This window comes from Hyperolius riggenbachi, chromosome 8 (genome assembly GCF_040937935.1).
Source record: "Hyperolius riggenbachi isolate aHypRig1 chromosome 8, aHypRig1.pri, whole genome shotgun sequence".
NCBI lineage: Eukaryota > Metazoa > Chordata > Amphibia > Anura > Hyperoliidae > Hyperolius > Hyperolius riggenbachi.
The window spans coordinates 72,485,948-72,507,603 of NC_090653.1; the positions used below are offsets into that span (position 1 = coordinate 72,485,948).

The 21,656-nt window shown below is 43.8% G+C and overlaps 1 protein-coding gene across 1 annotated transcript in view; it reads left to right on the plus strand.

The window, feature by feature from the left end:
* LOC137528911 (cytochrome P450 2B4-like) overlaps positions 1-21,656 on the plus strand; it is a 51,631-nt gene that overhangs the window by 17,361 nt on the left and 12,614 nt on the right. The window contains exons 4-6 of the mRNA XM_068250675.1: positions 2,626-2,786; positions 5,614-5,790; positions 14,887-15,028. Of these exons, the coding sequence (XP_068106776.1) occupies positions 2,626-2,786; positions 5,614-5,790; positions 14,887-15,028 (480 nt within the window). The remainder of the gene's footprint in view (positions 1-2,625; positions 2,787-5,613; positions 5,791-14,886; positions 15,029-21,656) is intronic.

Sequence of the window (21,656 nt, forward strand, 5' to 3'; positions counted from 1 at the left end):
GCTATCCGTCCTGTGCAGCCAGTGACAGGCTGTCTCCTGTCACATGGCGGCGATCCCCGGCCGCTGATTGGCCGGGGATCGCCGATCTGCCTTACGGCGCTGCTGCGCAGCAGCGCCGTACAAATGTAAACAAAGCGGATTATTTCCGCTTGTGTTTACATCTAGCCTGCGAGCCGCCATCGGCGGCCCGCAGGCTATTCACGGAGCCCCCCGCCGTGATTTGACAGGAAGCAGCCGCTCGCACGAGCGGCTGCTTCCTGATTAATTAGGCTGCAGCTGGCGACGCAGTACTGCGTCGCTGGTCCTGCAGCTGCCACTTTGCCGACGCACGTTATGAGTGTGCGGTCGGCAAGTGGTTAAATATAGAGTTTTTATAGTAAAAACAGCACAAAAAATAACATAAAAACAAAACTTACATATGGGGCCCACGCAATGGGAACCCCGGGAAAGTTGCATGCAAGTATGGGTCAGCAGTATAGGGCAATATAAAAGTGCCGCCTGTCTCCTTCCTTACTGCTTTCTCAAACTAGAGTCGTCAGGGGATTAAGGATACAAGCGGCTGGCACCAAATATATAAACTTTAACAATAAAGAAAGGGGTGGGGCTATGAACACCAACAATCAAGACCCCTCCAATAGAGTATACAGTAGGTCAGACTCTACTAGGAGAGTTACTATAACTCAAATCAAAAAACATTGAAAACAATTGAATATAATAAAAGATGATCAGACTAGAAATCTGAAATATCTAGTGGCTGGACAGCGCAATGGTCAAGGGCTCTGCCCTCGATATAGGAGACCCAGGATTAAATCCCGGCTCCCCAGCCCAGCAAGCACCCATGCTTTTTTTAAGGACTATAGTATGCAATATATACTGGCATATATAAAACCAGAACGTGCACAGAATAGGAGGCAAATAAGTGAAAACATTCTCTAGACAAAGCCACATAAATATCAAGTGGAATCCAATGTCCGAGAGTACAGAACCGCATAGTGGATGAATGGCCTGCATTGAGAATATACAGAGAGGAAAAAACATAGTCCTCCTCATAGGATAGACAAACAGCGCTTGTCTGTAGCATTGTAGATGACGTTAAATGCTACAGACATGCGCTGTTTGTCTTCCTGATGTCCTACCAAATCGTTGATACAACCTTATAATGTTGTTGTCACCAGCTGGTAAGCCTCTTTCCTTTTTCTGGGTATCCATGATTGCAGAGCTGTGCCATGACCCCAATATTTATTGTGGTGGAGATTTGCCTGCTGTTATTCTTTGTTGAAGACTCGTCTCCTGTTTTTGGATTCTGCGCTGATTATACATTATTTACCTGAGTGTAGTGACTGTTCATATTTCCATGACATCTTCAAAAGTAGGCAAAAGCAAGATATCATTGGATACGTTTCTTGATAAAGCCAAACACACACAAAAAAAATGGGGTGAGCCAACAGATAGCAAAGATTCTGTTTGTCATAATGAAAGACTTCCTACACAATATCCCTCATCCTCTTGTCTCCACCAGCCACATTTCTTTTCAAAAGCAAAATGGACGTTAATTTGATTTACTGTATTTATTTTTACTTAAAGAGACACTGTAGCATCAAAAAGTTCCCCTGGGGCATACTCACCTTGGGAGGGGGACGCCTTAGGGTCCCAATGAGGCTTCCTACACCATCCTCTGTCCCACGGGGGTTTCGCTGCAGCCCTCCAAACAGCGGCGCGACAAATCCGACAGCCTGTTCAATATTTACCTTTCCAGGCTCCAGCGGGGGCGCTGTTGCGGATTTCGGGTCAGAAGTAGACAAAAATACCCGATCTCAGTTGGGTCCTCTCTACTGTGCCGGCGCCAGAGACTTGTGCCGGCGTAGTAGAGCAGACCCGACGGCGATCGGGTATTTCCGCCTATTTTGGATCTGAGAGCCGCCACAGCGCCTGCGCTGGAGCCGGGAAAGTAAATATTTACATTGCTGCTGTTCGGAGGGCTGCAGCGAGACCCCCGAGGGACGGAGGATGGCATGGAAAGCCTCATTGGGACCCTGAGGCTTCCCCTACCAAGGTGAGTACCCCCCAGGGGAATTTATTGATGTTACAGGTTTTCTTTAATACAGTACTTTGTATGAAATATTATCTGTAAATGTTTTTGGATTGCAGATCAAATCATTACTATTATTTAGCATTTTTATAGCTCCGACAGCACTGTACAGAATATATTGTCTAGTCAGTTAATTGTCCCTCAGAAGGGCTTACAATCGAATCCCTACCATAGTCATATGTCTAATTATATATCAGGTAGTGTATGTATCTTAGTCAAGGGCCAATTTTAGAGGGAAGCCAATTAACTTATCTGTATTTTTGGGGGATTTGGAAGGAAACCGGAGTGCCTGGAGAAAACCCACACAGAGAACATACAAATATCCGTACAGATAGTGCCCTGGCTGGGATCCTAACCAGGGACCCAGCGCTGCAAGGCAAGACCTCTACGCCACCGTGCTGCCAAAATCATCGGAGTCAACAATAATTGATATAGGAGTGCTTTGACTTACAAGCATGTTTCTGGAACAACTTATGCTTGCAAACCAAATTTCCACTGTGAAATTAAATCAATACATTTTTTCTCCCTTCACTCAGAGTCATACTTTGATCCCCGACTCATGTTCAACACGGTTTCCAGCAACGTCATTCATAGCATTATTTTTGGAAATCGCCATAACTATGATGATGTGGAACACCTTAATATGCTCAATTGTATGTACGAGTGCTTCTTTATTGTCTGCTCAATTTGGGGACAGGTAAGTACCAACAAACACAGCACTAAGATTTTATTAACAGCTGTATTGTATTTAAAGGATGTATTTTTTACAAAATGTGCCACCAACGAGCAAAGGGTAAATGAGGAAAATATATAGCAAATTTAATTTTTATTTAGTATTTATATAGCACTGACATCTTTCGCAGCACTGTATACTGCCTTGTCCCTAATTGTCCCCCAGAGGGGCTCACAATCTTATCTAATCCCTACCATAGTCTTATATCCATGAATGGATCATGTAGTGTAAGTACCGTAGTCTAGGGCCAATTTGGGGGAAGTCAATTAACTTATCTGTATGTTTTTGGGAAGAAACCAGAGTACCCGGGGGAAACCAACACATATATGATAAGAACATACAAACTAATTGCAGATGTTGACCTAGCTGGGATTCGAACCAAGCATATAGCACTTCAAGGGGAGAGTGCTAACCACTACGCCACCGTGTTGCCCAAATAACTGATCTTCATAGTACTTTTTTTGTCTGCTTTTTGGTACTTTTTCAATTGCTACGTGCTGAAAAAGTATTTTATATACGGTATACTGTAACTGTAGAAGACAAAACTAACAAGGGTAACCTTGACAGTGTTGTGGGTACTGCTACTGCAGTTTACTGGATGCCTTGTTCATTATAACTATGGGCTTTATTCACGTAGCGCCGGTAAATGGACATGCTCATACAGGGCACAGCAGTATTTTCGAAACTTATATCTGTTACATAGAACAAGTTTCACATTCAACACAACTCCCCCTGCCTGGGTAACACTTGTATTGGGCAATATACTGGGGTAAGAACGGGTAATGTGCCATGTGCCGCAATTTTGCATGATTTACGTGAATCAGGCCCTGTGTAAACCTTTATCTCATGTCCAAGTCAGTGTTTTCTGAGTAAACACAGCTCTATCTGAAGTAGGGTTGAGCAAAGTTGACCAAACCAGTTTTGAAATTTTTTTTTCAAAAATTTGGTGTGTATATTAAGGGAAGCTCATGGAACATGTCAACTCATTTTTTTTTTCAAAAATCTTATCGTTTTTTTTTTTTAATTGTGAATTGTGGTGTTTGTTGTTGTAGTTGAATAAAAATGATTACCTTTTTTATACTCTAATTGAGTGGTGCTATATTTTAAATGACATCCAAGGGGAAAATAAACTGATGAGAAAAACAATTGTATCTATCCTCCTTCTCCTAAAAATGACTTTTTTTTAGATATCCCACAGTTGTATTTTCTATTTAAATCTAGTTTTTAAGTTTATACTGTTTCATTGTCTCTTCAATGAAGGTGTCACTGAGCACCTTCATTGAAGTATGCCAGAGCTCAAATCTATGAATTATTGACCCTTTTTATCTTTTTCCTGCTCTCAAGAGCCGTTTACTGACAGGAAAGTGTTTTATGGCTTATTACTTATCAGTGAGGGTTATGTTATAGTCTGACCCAGTCCGACTCTGTCCCAATCCATACAGAAACTGTCACTTGTATACCTGATGTAAACTCTTTCAGGCAGAGAACTAAAATGAAGGAACACAGCCTAGTAACTTGTGTGCTTGGTACATTCACATGTCTATCTCATCATGTCACATGTCACCTTGGTTGTCCTTTAATACTTTTTTCCTCCTCTTGTTCCCTGATGCTCCCTTTTACACACTTTGGGCAAATGTGTAAGGGGTCTCAGAAGACCCTGTACACATTAGCGATGGTGGGGTGCTTATCACTGAAATTTAAGGCAATAAGATTGCAGCATAAACTCTCAACCCTTATTAAAAATAATTCATGTTTTTGTATAGCGCTTTTCTCCTGTCGGACTCAAAGCGCTTGTGAGGCAGCCACTAGAGCGCACTCAGTAGGCAGTGGCAGTGTTAGGGAGTCTTGCTCAAAGATCTCCTTACTGAATAGGTGCTGATTAGAGGGTAACATACTTGGCTAGCTGGCATCAGAAGAGCTCCCAATCCCACTAAAAGAGAACACAGTGCTTCTATCCCACTGGTGATGGCTGTTTAATTAGGTGAAATTTAGTAAAAAAAAACCCAGTTTCAAACTTAGGTTAATTAGTGACAGTTCGTCTACATTAACTTTTTGCTTTGTACTGAAAGGTTGTTAAAAAAAATTAAGCAAAAATAAGGTACCTCATGGGAAAGAATGTCACTTTATGACACATCCAAGCAAAACTATGATTTCCACACAGATGAAAATGTATTTTCTTCTTTTGGAAACCAGGATACTCCTGATGGCTGCTCTAAAGATCAGAGTTTAAAGGATACCCGAAGTGACATGTGACATGATGATATAGACATGTGTATGTACAGTGCCTAGCACACAAATAACTAGGCTGTGTTCCTTTTTTTTTCTTCCTCTGTCTGAAATAGTTAAATATCAGGCATGAAAGTGGCTGGCTCAGTCCTGACTCAGACAGGAAGTGACTACAGTGTGACCCGCATGGATAAGAAATTCCAACTATAAAACACTTTTCTAGCAGAAAATGGCTTCTGAGAGCAAGAAAGAGATAAAAAGGGAAATTTCTTATCAGTGAGGGTCACACTGTAGTCACTTCCTGTCTGAGTCAGGACTGAGTCAGCCACTTACATACCTGATATTTAACTCTTTCAGTCAGAGAAAGAAAAAAAGGAACACAGCATAGTTATTTGTGTACTAGGCACTATATATACACGTCTATGTCATCATGTCACATGTCACTTTGGGTATCCTTTAAGGCATTTTATGACAGATTATTGTGCCTGTAGTTAAGTTTACACATTAACAGCCACATGATTTAACTTTGCCAGAGCAGAGAAATATCTTATTTTTTTTCCTTCAGCTGACAGAAATGTTTCCAGGAATCATGCCCTTTATCCCTGGATATCATCAAAAGATGACCTCCAACATGGAGGAGCTTATGAGTTACGCGAGGGAGAAGGTGGAGAAGAGCAGGAAAACCCTGGACCCAAATAATCCTAGAGATTATGTAGATGTTTTCCTCATCAAGATGGAGAAGGTACAGAAGGCTATTGGTAATCACTTCCAGGCTATGAACATGCAAGTAGTCAAAACACATTAAAAAGTACTGTAACACAAGTCCCATTGACACTGTACGAAAAAAAAAATCCTAGGTGCAAATAAGTAAGTAACAAGTAAGTATGCTTTTTAGGGACATAAAGGAATGATTGGCATAATGCTGTATCGTCCTGATGGGATGAATTATGGGAATTATTTGATGTTCATGTGAAGCTGAATATTGGCAGATCCCTTCTGTTTTAGGAAGTCAGATTTCTACTTTGTGTGGCTTTTCCGTAGGGGACCTGCTGGGCTTTTTTAAGTCCACTATATCATTCCTAGCTGTTCTGGTTTTAAATGTACCAAATAAATTACAGGAAAATGAGATCTTGTGGCACCAAATGGATAAAAGCAATTAATTTGGATGCAGCCTGCACATGTCGCTCTTGGCAGTACCATAGTCTGCAATGTTAATTGTGGCTATGTTGCACTGTATTTAGATTCGGGGAAACTCTGCCAGTGGTGGTACAATGGTATGACAATTGGTAAGTAGCAGTGAAATTGTATGGTTAGACCATACATTGGTAAGCGTAGCAGTATTGAGTTTAGTTTTAAGTGTAGGGGCAGGAAGCTTAGTATTTATTGTTGTGGTGTGGTGTTAGGTGTAGAGGCAGTGAGGTTAGTGTTAGGTGTAGGGGCAGTGAGGTTAGTGAATAGTGATAGGAGTAGGGATAGTGAGGTAGGTCTAGTAACAGTGAGATTAGTGTTAGGTGTAGGAACAGTGAGATTAGTGTTATGTCTAGGAACAGTGAGATAAGGGCTGGGTGTAAGGACAGTGAGGTTATTGTTAGGTGTAGTGGCAGTTAGGTTAGTGTTAGCTGTAGGGCCAGTGAGGTTTGTGATAGGTGAAGGGACAGTGAGGCTAGTGTTAGGTGTAGGGGCAGTGAGGTTAGTGTTGGGTGTAAGGGCAGTGAGGTTAGTGTTGGGTGTAAGGGCAGTGAGGCTAGTGTTAAGTGTAGGGGCAGTGAGGTTAGTGTTAGGTGTAGGGGCAGTGAAGTTAGTGCTAGGTGTAGGGGCAGTGATGTTAGTGTTAGTTGTAGGGACAGTAAGGTTAGTGTTAGGTGTAGGGGCAGTGAGGTTAGTGTTAGTTCCTCCATTTTCCACCTTCGTGAGAGCTGCTGCCACTTTGAGGAACAAGTGGTAGCCATTTTGTTTGGACTTTGAACTGAGCTGAAACCAAAGACTTTGCTGAAACTGAAACTGAACTTTACAATTTTCCCACAAAAGGACATCTTCTCATGAACCTAAGTATTTTATCCTTTTCTTTTCATACTGCGCTATTAATGTCTCAATAATTGTTGATTTTAATGATTGTCTGTATATATTAATTATTTATATTGCTTTCAATAAACCGACGCTATCGTCAGTTGTTGTTCCAGCTACCCTATTTTCAGCCATACAGAAACTGAACCCGGGTCTCTGAAGAGACGCTACTCTTGTACTGATTCTAGCTAGACAGAATAGAGTGTGTTTAACCGTTTTTATTTGTAGATCTAGGCTCAGACAGTCAGTGGGCTCATCTGTCCCATGGTAACAGAGGTGGTGGCAGTTATACCCTGAAATAGTGTTTAAGTTGTAATTACCATAACCCACAGGCTCCCTTCTAGTCGGGCTGCTGCCCAAATTCCGTTGATTTCTGTGCACCGATTGCGACCACAGTTTGCATGGTCTGTGTGCTGAAAGCGATTGTAAGGCAATTTGCGTTCCAACCACTAGGGGCTCTGTGACAGTGAGCTGTTGAGGCAGTGACGTTAGTGTTTGGTGTAGCGACGATGGGGTTAGTGTTAGGTGTTGAGAATAGAAGGGTTAGTGTGAAAGTTAAAGACTAGGTTACCATTATCATTTGATGCGAAAGTGTAATTTAATAGTGTGTTCTTGTTCTGAAGCAGTGCTGGTTACACTATGCAGTGGCCATGGGCTAGTGTGCTTTCTCGCTGCACTGTGCGAGGTCCAGGGCAGTTTCCATTCACATATATTGTCATTTTGATCCTTTGCAGTATGAGTCTTATTTGGATGTTTTACAGTAGGAATTAGGGGTATACCAGTCCTCCAATTTCAAATTTATCTAGAGGTCGATGCAACATACAATATATAATTTTTTACTCATCTGAGGACAGTCCATTACATGACTATGTACTCTGTACAGTGCTGCAGAAGATGTCACTGCTATATAAATACATAATAATAATATGGCAGAACAGATTACACTGTGAGCTCCTCTGAGGACAGTCAGTGACATGACTATGTACTTGGTAAAGTGCTGCAGAAAGTGTCAGTGTTATATTAATACATAATAATATAGTAGGACATTAGACTATGACTATGATAGGATTAGATTGTGAGCTCCCTGGAGGATAGTCAGTGACATGACTATGTATTCTATAAAGTGCTGCAGGAGATGTCAGTTCTATATAAATACATAATAATATGGTTGGTTGGTAGGACATTAGACTATGACTATGGTAGGATTAGAGTGTGAGCTCCTCTGAGGACAGTGAGTGACATGACTATGTACCATGTAAAGTGCTGCAGAAGATGTCAGTGCTTATATAAATACATAATAAAATATGGTAGGACATTAGGCTATAACAATGGTAGGATTAGACCGTGAGCTCCTCTGAGGAAAGTCAGTGAGATGACTATGCACAGTTAGTTAGCATGCCCAATTAACTGGATGCACCCATCAGCAGAGAGGTGACAGAAGGGGAGTAAAAGGTGGCAGATAGGTGACAGCAGGGAAGGATGGCAGATAGGTGACAGGAGGGGAGGGTAGTAGAGAGGGGTAAGCTGGGGAGGTAGGCATTGAGGTCAGGGGCACTTCTAGCCATCTTGGCACTCCAGGCGAGAAAACCTGTGGTGCCCCCCCCCCCCCCATGGTGCCCCGACACGCTCCCCCATCCTTCCCCTTGTGTGCCCCTCCCTATGAAAATAATCGTGATGCGGCTGCCTTTCACTGGAAAATAATCGTAATACAGCTGCCGCCCTGCTCTGCATGCCACAGACCCCACGGGCTGAGTCCTAGGTTTGAACATTGGTTAGGGCAAAATCTGCATGGAGTTACTATCTTCCCCAGGAATTCATTTAGGCACTTCATATTCCCCAACATCCCTAAAACACACTAACAAGTCAACTGGTTTCCCCCAAAACAATCCTATATTGAGAATATTAGACTTTAACTATGGTGGGATTAGATTGTGAGCTCCTCTGAGGACAGTCAGTGACATGACTATGTACTGTGTAATGTGCTGCAGAAGATGTCACTGCTATATAAATTAATAATAATAATAATAATAATATAGTAGGACATTAAACTATGACTATGGCAGGATTAGAGTGTTGGCTCCTCTGAGGACAGTCAGTGACATGGCTATGTACTCTGTAATGTGCTATGGAAGATGTCAGTGCTATATAAATACATAATAATAATATACTAGGACATTAGACTATGACTATGGTAGGATTAGAGTGTGAGCTTCTCTGAGGACAGTCTGTGACATGACTATGTACTCTGTAAAGTGCTGCAGAATATGTCAGTGCTATATAAATACATAATAATAATAATAATAATAATAATAATAATAATAATAATAATAATAATAATAATAATAATAATAATAATAATATGGTAGGACATTACACTATGACTATGGTAGGATTAGAGTGTGAGCTCCTCTGAGGACAGTCAGTGGCATGACTATGTACTCTCTGATGTGCTGCAGAAGATATCAGTGCCATATAAATATACAGTATAATAATAATATGGTAGGACATTAGACTATGACTATGGTAGGATTAGATTGTGAGATCCCCTGAGGACAGTCAGGGGCAGGACTGTGTACTCTGTAATGTGCTGCAGAAGAAGTCAGTGCTATATAAATACATAATAATAATATGGTAGGACATTAACTATGGCTATGGTAGGATTACACTGTGAGCTCCTCTGAGGACAGTCAGTGACATGACTATGTACTCTGTAATGTGCTGCAGAAGATGTCACTGCTATATAAATACATAATATGGTAGGACATTAGACTATGGCTATGGTAGGATTACACTGTGAGCTCCTCTGAGGACAGTCAGTGACATGACTATGTACTCTGTAATGTGCTGCAGAAGATGTCACTGCTATATAAATACATAATATGGTAGGACATTAGACTATGGCTATGGTAGGATTACACTGTGAGCTCCTCTGAGGACAGTCAGTGACATGACTATGTACTCTGTAATGTGCTGCAGAAGATGTCACTGCTATATAAATACATAATATGGTAGGACATTAGACTATGGCTATGGTAGGATTAGATTGAGAGCTCCTCTGAGGACAGTCAGTGATATGACTATGTACTCTGTAATGTGCTGCAGGAGATGTCAGTGCTATATAAATATATAATAATAATATGGTAGGACATTAGACTATGTCTGTGGTGGGATTAGATTGTGAGCTCCTCTGAGGACAGTCAGTAACATGACTATGTACTCTGTAAAGTGCTGCAGATGTCAGTGCTATAAAAAAAAACTTAATTATCACTTGTATATGAACAATTATCCATTATTGTACCTTTGTAAGAACCTTATAAACCACTGGGAGATCTACAATTACCAGCATTTCTTTGTGAAGATGATCTATAATTCCATACATGACACATACATAATCACAGTAGGACATGCTGGTACCTGTAGTTCCCCAGTGTGCACTGCAGTCTATGATTTGGTCAAAGAATAGGCAGCCTGATCAGCATCTTATACAGCAAGTCACTCTATTCACATCCTGATGACCTGCTGTCCCGCTGTGCTTCCCCCTCCCCCCCCCCTGAGCTGCAGCCAGAATTTAACCTTTTGTGTGCTCAATCAGTGACTAAAGCTTTTCATTTAGCTAGTAGTCCTGCTATTCACACGGTACCTTATCAGTCTGGAAGCCATCACATTCAGGTAATAGGGTCTGGTGAGGAAATACAAATGTCCCTAGTGCTGCAAAGTCAGTGCCCAGTAACGTAACTGTCTGGGGATTGATTTTCTCTAGCTGGAGCTCTGCACTCCTGGCATGTCTTGCATGCCTTGTTATTACCTCCTCCAAGGCTCCAACAGACATGCTCTTCTGCTGTGTTTACTTTTCCTCTTTGGCACAGGGAGGGGCGGGAGCCTCCAGCAGTCACACAGACACTCTAGATCTGGAGATAACACTAACATTAGGGAATGCCATACAAAGTGTTGTAGACAAAAGGTTTGTAGATTCCTTATTTGAGGCTGAGCAGAAAAGACTTTCGTTAGAACTTTTTATCTTCGTTCCCTAATTTTTCAGTCTCTAAGGACAGGAAAAATAAACTTTTTCTTCCCTCAAAGCGCCTGCCATAAATCTGGCGCTCTAGGCAATTCGCTGGTCAGCTGGTCTCTAGGAGCGCCTCTGATTGAGGTGATAGGAGGGGAGGTTGGCAGAGAGGGGTGGTTGGTAGAGAGGTGACAAGCAGGGGAGGGTGGTATAGAGGTAACATGAGGGGAGGGTGGCAGATAGGTGTCAGCAGGGCAGGGGAGGGTGGCAGATAGGTGTCAGCAGGGCTGGATTTTTGGGAAGCCCACAAAAGGCCATGAGCTAGGGCAATAAAATCAGATAAGAGAAGAAGGGCGGCATTACTTGGAGAGAGAAGAGGTCATATGTCAAAGTTAATCACCTCATCTTGTCCTGCAGAGCAGCCAGCCAGCACCCTGCTCTGCACTTATAGCTGAATTATAGAGTTCCCCAATTCCAGCAAGTCTCTCTCTCACAATTCCTGGTGTGTTATGATAATCAACATCTGCTGTCACCTCACCTGATAATCCATTCCTCTGTATCATGGACATACAAGTTGATGTGAAAAATACCAGGGATTTACATTACAAAGCAGATAGAACTAAGTTCCCGCTGAGTTTTAATGCAGGCATTCACAGAAATCAGTGAGCTCTGCTAGTTTTTTCACCTTAGCTTTTATAACAGCTGTGACACTGACCCCAGCAGCTGTAAATTAAGCTTTCTTATCTCTAGTCTACCTACATTTATGGCTTTAGGTTTTTTTTTCTTCCCAGCCAGCAGTGGTCTCAGTTAACTCTTTCCTGACTCATTTTCTGTCCTTTAGTTCCTACCATCTATGAGAACTGCAGGATTAAAAATGCTGTTTGCTTTCCTTTCATTGCTAAACTGTCACTGTCACCTGAGCTGTTACTACCTCTATGCTAGTGTGTATGGTTTGGCATCCTTCTGCTTTCTTGTAGCAGTAGGGCATTGTACCATCTTAGCCATCAGTGAAAGCAGAGAGTTTTGAATCAGGATGATACCACTTATTGGCTTAAAAGAAAAAAAAAGTAATCTTTCTGCAAATAAGCCTTCTTCAGACTTTGTTCCTGTATACTGTCAATATGTTAGAGCACACCACCATATGTACATTCAGCATTCAAAAGAGATACATAGATTTTTCACTAAATATAAATAAATATCATTCAGATGCTTTAAAGTGGAGCTGAACTCTTGCAAAGGACAGAAGGAAAACATAGAAAAATCCACCTTGTATGTTTTTAGAGAGTCTGTGTAATTCCCCCTCATCTGTGTCTAATTTGAAGTTGTAATTTGAACTCTCCCCTGACAGCAGGCCTAGGGCACTGGAAAGTACAAATCCGGCCCTGGGTGCCAGCAGGGCAGGGGAGGGTGGTATAAGGTTGACAGAAGGGGAGGGTGGCAGAGAGGGGTCCAGAGGGAAAGGGAGGATGGCAGAAAGGTGACAGGTGGCAGAGAGGGGGTCATCAAGCAAGGAAAGGGTGGCAGAAAGGTGGGAGCAGGGGAGGGTGACAGCAGAGAAGTAGAGGGTGGCAGAAGGAGGTGGAAGTAGAGGAGGTGAGAGTGGAAGAGAAATTTCAGTAACCTGCTGAAGGTGAGGGGAAAGACTGGCAGAGAGGTGACTGGCTGCAGCCTGCTGAGGATGAGGAAAGGGTCAGTCAGGGTAGAGGGTTGAGAAGTCAGGATGGAGGCGCAATAAAAGTTGAAGGGATAGTCAGGGGCTGCAGCTATAAGTACCAAACATCCGAAACTCCATCTCCCTGCATTGTGGCTTCTATATGTTTTTCCCCTGCACTTAGCCTGTTGCTCAGGAAAAGCATCATTGTGGGGGAGGGGGATCCATAAGGCTGCACTAAGAGCCCCAGTGAGTCATAAATAGTTCAGCACTCGCCGTTAACCATGTGTATTGATGATAACTAATGTGTGCTGTATATGTGCATCCTTGCTGAACTTTGGGCGGCATGGAACAGCTACTGTGGCAGTGGGAGAGTTTGATCAGCTCAGCTGCATCAGCTTTCAGTGTCAGGACTCCCTTCTCCCCCCTCCCCGCGCACTCACAAGAAGAACAAGTTATTCTCCCTCACTACTGACCTCCCCCATTTGCAGGGCACATCTTGCGGCTTGATTTGTTTCTATCACCTGCTCGGCTGCTCCTGATGTTCCCTCCCTGTTGAATCAGTGCAGGCAGGAATGAAGAGTACACCGTCCATCCTCATCACAAGCCAACCGCTCTCTTGCCTTCTCTCATTGCACGTCCCGTGTAATCACGAGACATGCAGAGAACAGGAAGTAGTGAGAGCAGCTGGCTGGTGGATGGACGGTGTACTTTAATTTTTGACTGCACTGATTCAATATGTAGGGTACATCAGGAGCAGCCGGTCGGGTGATAGAGACGTATAAAGCTGCCCGTGCACGCTGCAAAGGACCCTCTATTTTGTCGAGTGGTGAGGGAAGAAGGAATGGAGTTGGTCCCCCCTCCCTGCGTCCTCACTACATTTCCCTGCCGTCACTGGACTTATGCCCGGGTGTCACCCCCTTCCCATGATGACACCCGGAGTGCCCCGCCCTCTGCGCCCGCCCCTAGAGACACCACTGAGCCTCCCCCAATATTTCAGGGTACACCATTAATGATAAATATCTAGAAAAATCATCATGTTTTCTGAGGATTTATCCTTATTTACATAATTACTATGCAGCTGCTCAATGAGCCCAAATTCCTCCCATAATGGCAGGTCCACAAGCTCCCCTTTGGGTCTAGAATTGAGCATGTTCTCTTACTGCCAACTTCTCTGGAATCTTTTGGCATGGACTACATTAAAAACCTAAAGACCATCATAACCAAAGCCCCATTGACAGAGAACACGTCTCTCGGGGCCAGCTACCATTTTAAATGTAAACTGCAAGAATAAGTATCACCTGATTTACAGTAAAAAATCTATTAACCCCTCGCACTCATGCATGCAAATGTTCAAACAAATGCATTCACAGATTCACTCATCCAGGCACAACTGTTATCCCTACAGCTAAGTTAAAAGCCGGGGTCTTAGTTCACAGAAGAATGCATTCTTATGCTTAGTCACCTATACTGCGCAGAAGTACCCAGGTAAATTTACAGTAGACATCCTGGGTGTGTAATTGCAAATAGGGCACTGGGAAATTTGGTTGCCGGGTAATACCAATAGTGTAATATCAGTAATGTTAACCATATACTACAATCACCTTCCCTATCCAACCTCTCACACAAACCCTCCTCTGTGCATGCTAACACTAACCCCCACCTTCTCTGTCTTTAACACTAACCTCTCCTACATACACCTTACACTAACCCTACACCTATGCCTAATTACTCAATTTCCTGTCCTGTAACTAACCTCTAACATCCCCACCACCACGACCATAACTCAGCTATACTGGTTCGCTGTACCACCGATGCCTCTTGCAGGAAAAGCCTCAGCACTTCCCCCAAATTAACCCACCCCCCCCCACCTCTCTAAGCTAGAGGATACCTGAGTGTCGACTTCCTTAACTAACATCCCAGGACCCGGAACAGAAATAAGACTAGGGGCTTCAGATGAAGCTTGACCCTGTAGACCCCTGCAGATGATGCCTGGCTCTGTGCGTAGAACCTCTATGTTCGGCTATAGTATATCCAATCCATTTTCATCAATCATTTTTCTTGAAAGCTTTAACATCATTCTCAACCATGTGCTCATTTGCATATTTTGTCTGTAGGTTAAAAGTAACACAAAAAATGAATTCAACCTTGAAAATTTGGTGAACAGTACAATACAGATATTCATGGCTGGTGTGGAGACAACAGGCTCAACGTTGACCTATGCAGTTCTTCTTTTGATGAAATACCCAGAGGTACTTGGTGCGTATGATATCACAATCCAAATGATTCAAGTTCTAATCATCTCATTTTCTTGTAAAGTAATTTGTATGTTTTGAAATAGAAGTGAGCATGAGGTTTATTTGCTAATGAGGTTTCTCACCTTTCTTAGACTGTAGATTTAGACTAGCGTCTTTCTATTTCATGACATGGAAAGAACGGGAAGAGATTCTCAAAAAAAGGTTTTGAGTGAGGTGTGTTGGATTGTAATTTCTGATCGGAATTCGGAAATCCGAAAATGGAAATTTCGGAATTCCGTGGAAATCCGATTTATCGCAACCTGGCAATTTTATCACAATCACAGAACTGAGAAGCATTAGACCGATCAGAGAACACAGAATTTTTCAGCAAAAATTGGATCACCATGGCAATTTTAGACCAATCACAAGACTTTCCATTTTTCCAAATTTGGAAAATTGGAGAAACGAAAATTGAAAAACGGAAAATCAGAAATGGAAGTAACAGAAGAAGTGGCATTTGCAGAAATTGGAATTTCCACAGAATCGGAAATGGGCATTTTCAACCATCCCTACAACTGAGCTAGATGGATTAAACTATCTCTAAGATGCCAGTTTATTATACTAATCAATAGTTCTCTACGGACTGTTACCTCCCTACTTAGGACTACAATTGACCTAGCTGTATTATCATTCTTTGTACTTTATTCAATACAGCTTTTCATTTTGTCGTATTCCCTCTTTGTGATTAGTATGGGTTTTAGAATACCAAGGGTATTAGATTAGCTGTTGGCATCTTAGGACACATTTTTGTTTGCAGTGTTAAATTTCCAACATGATTAAGAATAAGAACCCACACAGGGTCTAAACACATAAGCTGTTTGGATGATTATAGTAAAGATGGACTGACATTTTCCTGATCTACCACATACTTATCTTTGCTATCTAGTTGTATCAACTGAACCTTATATGGGGAGTGGGGAGTGGGGGCTGTTGACCTAGGGATGGGCATTACTGCCACTTCAAAGCCTTTTTCATAACATTTTTAGGGAATTTTAAAGAAAAGTAACTTCCAAAGACATGAACATTTGTTCTTCAAGTGGCCAAGCAAAAATAACCTTTACCCTTAAAGTGGAACTCCAGTGAAAATAATGTAGTAAAAAAAGTGCTTCATTTTTTACCATAATTATGTATAAATGATTTAGTCAGTGTTTGCTCAGTGTAAAATCTTTCCTCTCCCAGATTCACATTCTGACATGTATTACATGGTGACATTGTTACTGTGGGCAGGTTATATAGCTGCTCCTAGCTGTTTTGGCTGTTAGAGACAGCTGTAAACAGCTAATTCCTGTCTGTGAACATTGTAACATTGTGTCAGTTTGGCCAGAGTACCGCGGTACTCAGAGCTTCTTGTGGGAGGGGTTTCAGCACAAAATCAGTCATACTGCGCCCCCTGATGGTCTGTTTGTGAAAATCATTATATTTCTCATGTAAAAGGGGTGTATCAGCTACTGATTGGGATAAAGTTCAATTCTAGGTTGGAGTTTCTCTTTAAAGTGCCCCTCAACTGGTATTTAAAAAAAAAATAACTGAAGCTCATTACTGTTTATGAAGTATCCTGGCAGTGCTTGTTATTGTCGGGCCCCAACAACGGAATACAACTGTCAAATAGGAAAACCAGAAAGCTCCCTTAAAGAGGAACTGTCGCAAAAATCTTAAAATTTAAAACACATACAAATAAGAAGTAGGTTTCTTCCAGAGTAAAATGAGCCATAAATTACTTTTCTTCCATGTTGCTGTCATTTACAGTAGGTAGTAGAAATCTAACATTACCGACAGGTTTTGGGCTAGTCCATCTCTTCATGGGGGATTCTCACCATGGCCTTAATCATTTTCAGGGAATGTCTTTTTAAAAAAATAAACACAAAGATGCTGGCCAGCCTCCCTGCTCACTGCACACTATTTTGGCAGTTGGACAGAGCAACCGCCATTCACTAAGTGTTTTTAAAAATAAATAAAACCCTGAGAAACCCCCTATGAGAAAATGGGCTAGCCCAAAATCTGTTGGTAATGTCAGATTTCTACTACTTACTGTAAGTGACAGCAACATAGGAGAAAAGTAATTTCTGGCTCATTTTACTCTGGAAGAAATTCTTATTTACATGTGTTTTAAATTTTAAGATTTTTGCGACAGTTCCTATTTAAGCAATGGAGCGTGAACTGGAACTGTGCAGGCACAAGTTCCAAACTGCAAGAGCACAGAGAAAGGAAGCACTCATTCACAAGCACTTTCTTTCAAGACGCAAATCAAAAACTTCACTTGTGCCCTCCATAATAGCCCTGCGCCTCTTGGAGGAACGTCTAGGAGGCGCTTGTGCTATGGGGACGGGGAACAGGGGGGGGTTGACCACAATGACAATGAGCAGTGTCAGTATACTTATTAAACGTTAGGTAATCCTCTAACTACGATTACCTAAAATGTTAACGTAAATTTCCGCAATTACTGCCATACATAATTACAATGTGGACATTTAATTGATGTTATGTAATCCATTTGTAATTTTGTGAAATTGCATAATTTTGAGCCGAATTTAGCAGTTAATGGCAAAGCCTCCATACTAGTGTTGGGCGAACATCTAGATGTTCGGGTTCGGGCCGAACAGGCCGAACATGTCCGCGATGTTCGGGTGTTCGACCCGAACTCCGAACATAATGGAAGTCAATGGGGACCCGAACTTTTGTGCTTTGTAAAGCCTCCTTACATGCTACATACCCCAAATTTACAGGGTATGTGCACCTTGGGAGTGGGTACAAGAGGAAAAAAAAATTTAGCAAAAAGAGCTTATAGTTTTTGAGAAAATCGATTTTAAAGTTTCAAAGGGAAAACTGTCTTTTAAATGCGGGAAATGTCTGTTTTCTTTGCACAGGTAACATGCTTTTTGTCGGCATGCAGTCATAAATGTAATACATATAAGAGGTTCCAGGAAAAGGGACCGGTAATGCTAACCCAGCAGCAGCACACGTGATGGAACAGGAGGAGGGTGGCGCAGGAGGAGAAGGCCACGCTTTGAGACACAACAACCCAGGCCTTGCATGAGGACAAGAAGCGTGCGGATAGCATGCTTTGTACCACCATGCAGTCATAAATGTAATAAAGATAAGTGGTTCAATAAACAGGGACCACGCGGCAACGCTAACCCAGCAGCAGCACACGTGATGGAACAGGAGGAGGCGCAGGAGGAGAAGGCCACGCTTTGTGAGACACAACAACCCAGGCCTTGCATGAGGACAAAAAGCGTGCGGAGAGCATGCTTTGTACCGCCATGTAGTCATAAATGTAATAAAGATAAGAGGTTCAATAAACAGGGACCACGCGGCAACGCTAACCCAGCAGCAGCAGCAGCAGCAGCACACGTGATGGAACAGGAGGAGGCGCAGGAGGAGAAGGCCACGCTTTGTGAGACACAACAACCCAGGCCTTGCATGAGGACAAAAAGCGTGCGGATAGCATGCTTTGTACCGCCATGTAGTCATAAATGTAATAAAGATAAGAGGTTCCATAAACAGGGACCGGCAACGGTAACCCAGCAGCAGCAGCAGCAGCAGCAGCACACGTGATGGAACAGGAGGAGGCGCAGGAGGAGAAGGCCACGCTTTGTGAGACACAACAACCCAGGCCTTGCATGAGGACAAAAAGCGTGCGGATAGCATGCTTTGTACCGCCATGTAGTCATAAATGTAATAAAGATAAGAGGTTCAATAAACAGGGACCACGCGGCAACGCTAACCCAGCAGCAGCAGCAGCAGCAGCACACGTGATGGAACAGGAGGAGGCGCAGGAGGAGAAGGCCACGCTTTGTGAGACACAACAACCCAGGCCTTGCATGAGGACAAAAAGCGTGCGGATATAGCAGCAATGCTTTTTGCCGCCATGCAGTCATAAATGTAATACAGATGAGAGGTTCAATAAACAGGGACCGGAAACGCTAAACCATCCCAGATGTTCATCGGTCATGTTACTTGGTTGGGGTCCAGGAGTGTTGCGTAGTCGTTTCCAATCCAGGATTGATTCATTTTAATTTGAGTCAGACGGTCTGCATTTTCTGTGGAGAGGCGGATACGCCGATCTGTGATGATGCCTCCGGCAGCACTGAAACAGCGTTCCGACATAACGCTGGCTGCCGGGCAAGCCAGCACCTCTATTGCGTACATTGCCAGTTCGTGCCAGGTGTCTAGCTTCATGCCCGGTTTCAGGTCCAGCGGTGCCAGCCACAAATCCGTCTGTTCCTTTATTCCCCTCCAAATTTCCTCCCCTGTGTGCTGCTTATCCCCAAGGCAGATCAGCTTCAGCAACGCTTGCTGACGCATGCCAACAGCTGTGCTGCACTGCTTCCACGATCCTACTGCTGCTGGTGCTGGGTTAGCATTTCCGGATGAGGTACAGCTTTGAGATGCGTTGGAGGAGAAGGAGTCAGAGAGGTAGGTGCTGCTGTTGTTATCCAGCTGTTTGCGGCGTGGGCAACACCCGCGCCGTAGCAGGTGAGGAATCGCTGCCAGGCTCCACAAGGTTCACCCAGTGCGCGGTAAGGGAGATGTATCGACCCTGGCCGAACGCACTCGTCCAGGTGTCAGTGGTGAGGTGAACCTTGCAGGCAACGGCATTCTTCAAGCTTCGGGTTATTTAGCTGACCACGTGCTCATGCAACTCAGGCACTGCAGAGCGCGCAAAGTGGTAGCGGCTGGGAACAACGTAACGTGGGATGGCCACTGACATCATGCCCTTGAAGCTGTTTGTCTCCACCACTCGATATGGCAGCATTTCGCAGGCCAGAAGCTTGGCTATGCTGGCTGGCTGTTACTGCCACGGCCCGGGGGTCATTTGCTGGCAATTTCCTCTTGTGCTCAAACATCTCAGAGACAGACAACTCAACCGTAGCGCTGCACACCGAAGGGCTGTTGGTTGTTGTGTTTGATGAACACTGGGAGACCTCAAGAGCACTAGTCCGGAAAGTGACAGTGTCAGCATCGTCTGATGTTTGTGAATGTTGTGAACCACGCAATGGCTGGGCTACTGCTGCTGCTGAGGCGGGTCTGGTGGTGAGTCTGGTGAACCCAAGGGAGGCAGTGTTGCTGGTGGTACCCTGTCCTGCCGCGTTTGCCCACAGAGTGGGATGTTTGGATAGAATGTGGCGGCTCATGCTGGTGGTGGAGAGGTTGTTAATACTTTTCCCCCTGCTCAGGCGGGTCTTGCACACCTTGCAAATCGCCATGGTAACATCCTCAGTGCAGTCTTCAAAGAAAGCCCAGACTTTAACTGGCTGAGGACTCGGACCTCGTGCGTGATGTGCTGGTGCTGCTTAACCCACTGCTGGACGCTTGAGAGGTCATCCAAGTAATTATCTGGTCCTGTTCTTTTGGATCTGTGAGGGTTGTTGTCCTGGACAACATGGGCAGTATTGAGTGGGTTTTCTTGGGTGCTCCCCTGTGGCCTGTACGTGAACCGTCAGGGGAAACACCTCTTCCCTTGCCCCTCCCTCTTTCACCGGATTTCTTCCTCATTTCACTTATCCTTAAAGTACACGCTGACTGGCAGCAGTACAGTGGCAGTACAGAAATGCTATACAGTGGTGGGTGAGCGGTGTACCACTATTGTCAGCAGTGACACAGAGCACAATGCTATACAGTGGCGGGTGAGCGGTGTACTACTGTTCCCAGCAGACACAGAGTGGAAGTAAACACAATGCTATATAGTGTGGCTGAGCCGTGTACACAGAGTGGCATTAAACACAATGCTATATAGTCTGCTATATAGTCACCCCGAACAGGGTGATGTTCTGCAGAACCCGAACAGTGGCAAACACTGTTCGCCCAACACTACTGGGAGGGAACGCAGATTTTAGTACCTAAACACACGATACAACATGTTTTCCGGGGTCGGACTCTGAGGCACATACAGATGGTCCCGATCATCATCCTCATCATACAACTCTTCTCCTGAGTCTGACCCACCCACCACCTCTGCCACCCCAACATCCCCAGACACAGACCCCTCATCGTCCTCAACATTAACTTGGGATGCTGGCCTGAGCCAGACCTCCTCCTCCACATCAGGCCCCATCATCTCCTCAATGGCAGCCCTCATTAATCGCTCTGGCGACGGACTGATGGACACAACGTTCTCCTCCGGGGAGGGCTGCTGCTGACCACTGGCTGCTGGGGTGGATGTTATAGCTTGCGTGGGGCGTTGGCTGTTGCTGTTGTTGGGAGTGCTGCTCACAGCGGAGGTCTCTGGGGAACTCATGTTGAGCTCATATAGTGGTTGACGGTGAGTGGAGTATTACTGATCCCAGCAATATACACACTGACTGGCAGAGTACGCAATGCTATATAGTGTGGCTGAGCGGTGTACACAGAGTGGCAGTAAACACAATGCTATATAGTCTGGCTGAGCGAGCGGTGTACTACTGTTCCCAGCAGAATCAGAGTGGCAGTAAACAATGGTATATAGTCTGGCTGAGCGGTGTACACAGAGTGTCAGTAAACAATGGTATATAGTCTGGCTGAGCGAGCGGTGTACTACTGTTCCCAGCAGAATCAGAGTGGCAGTAAACAATGGTATATAGTCTGGCTGAGCGGTGTACACAGAGTGTCAG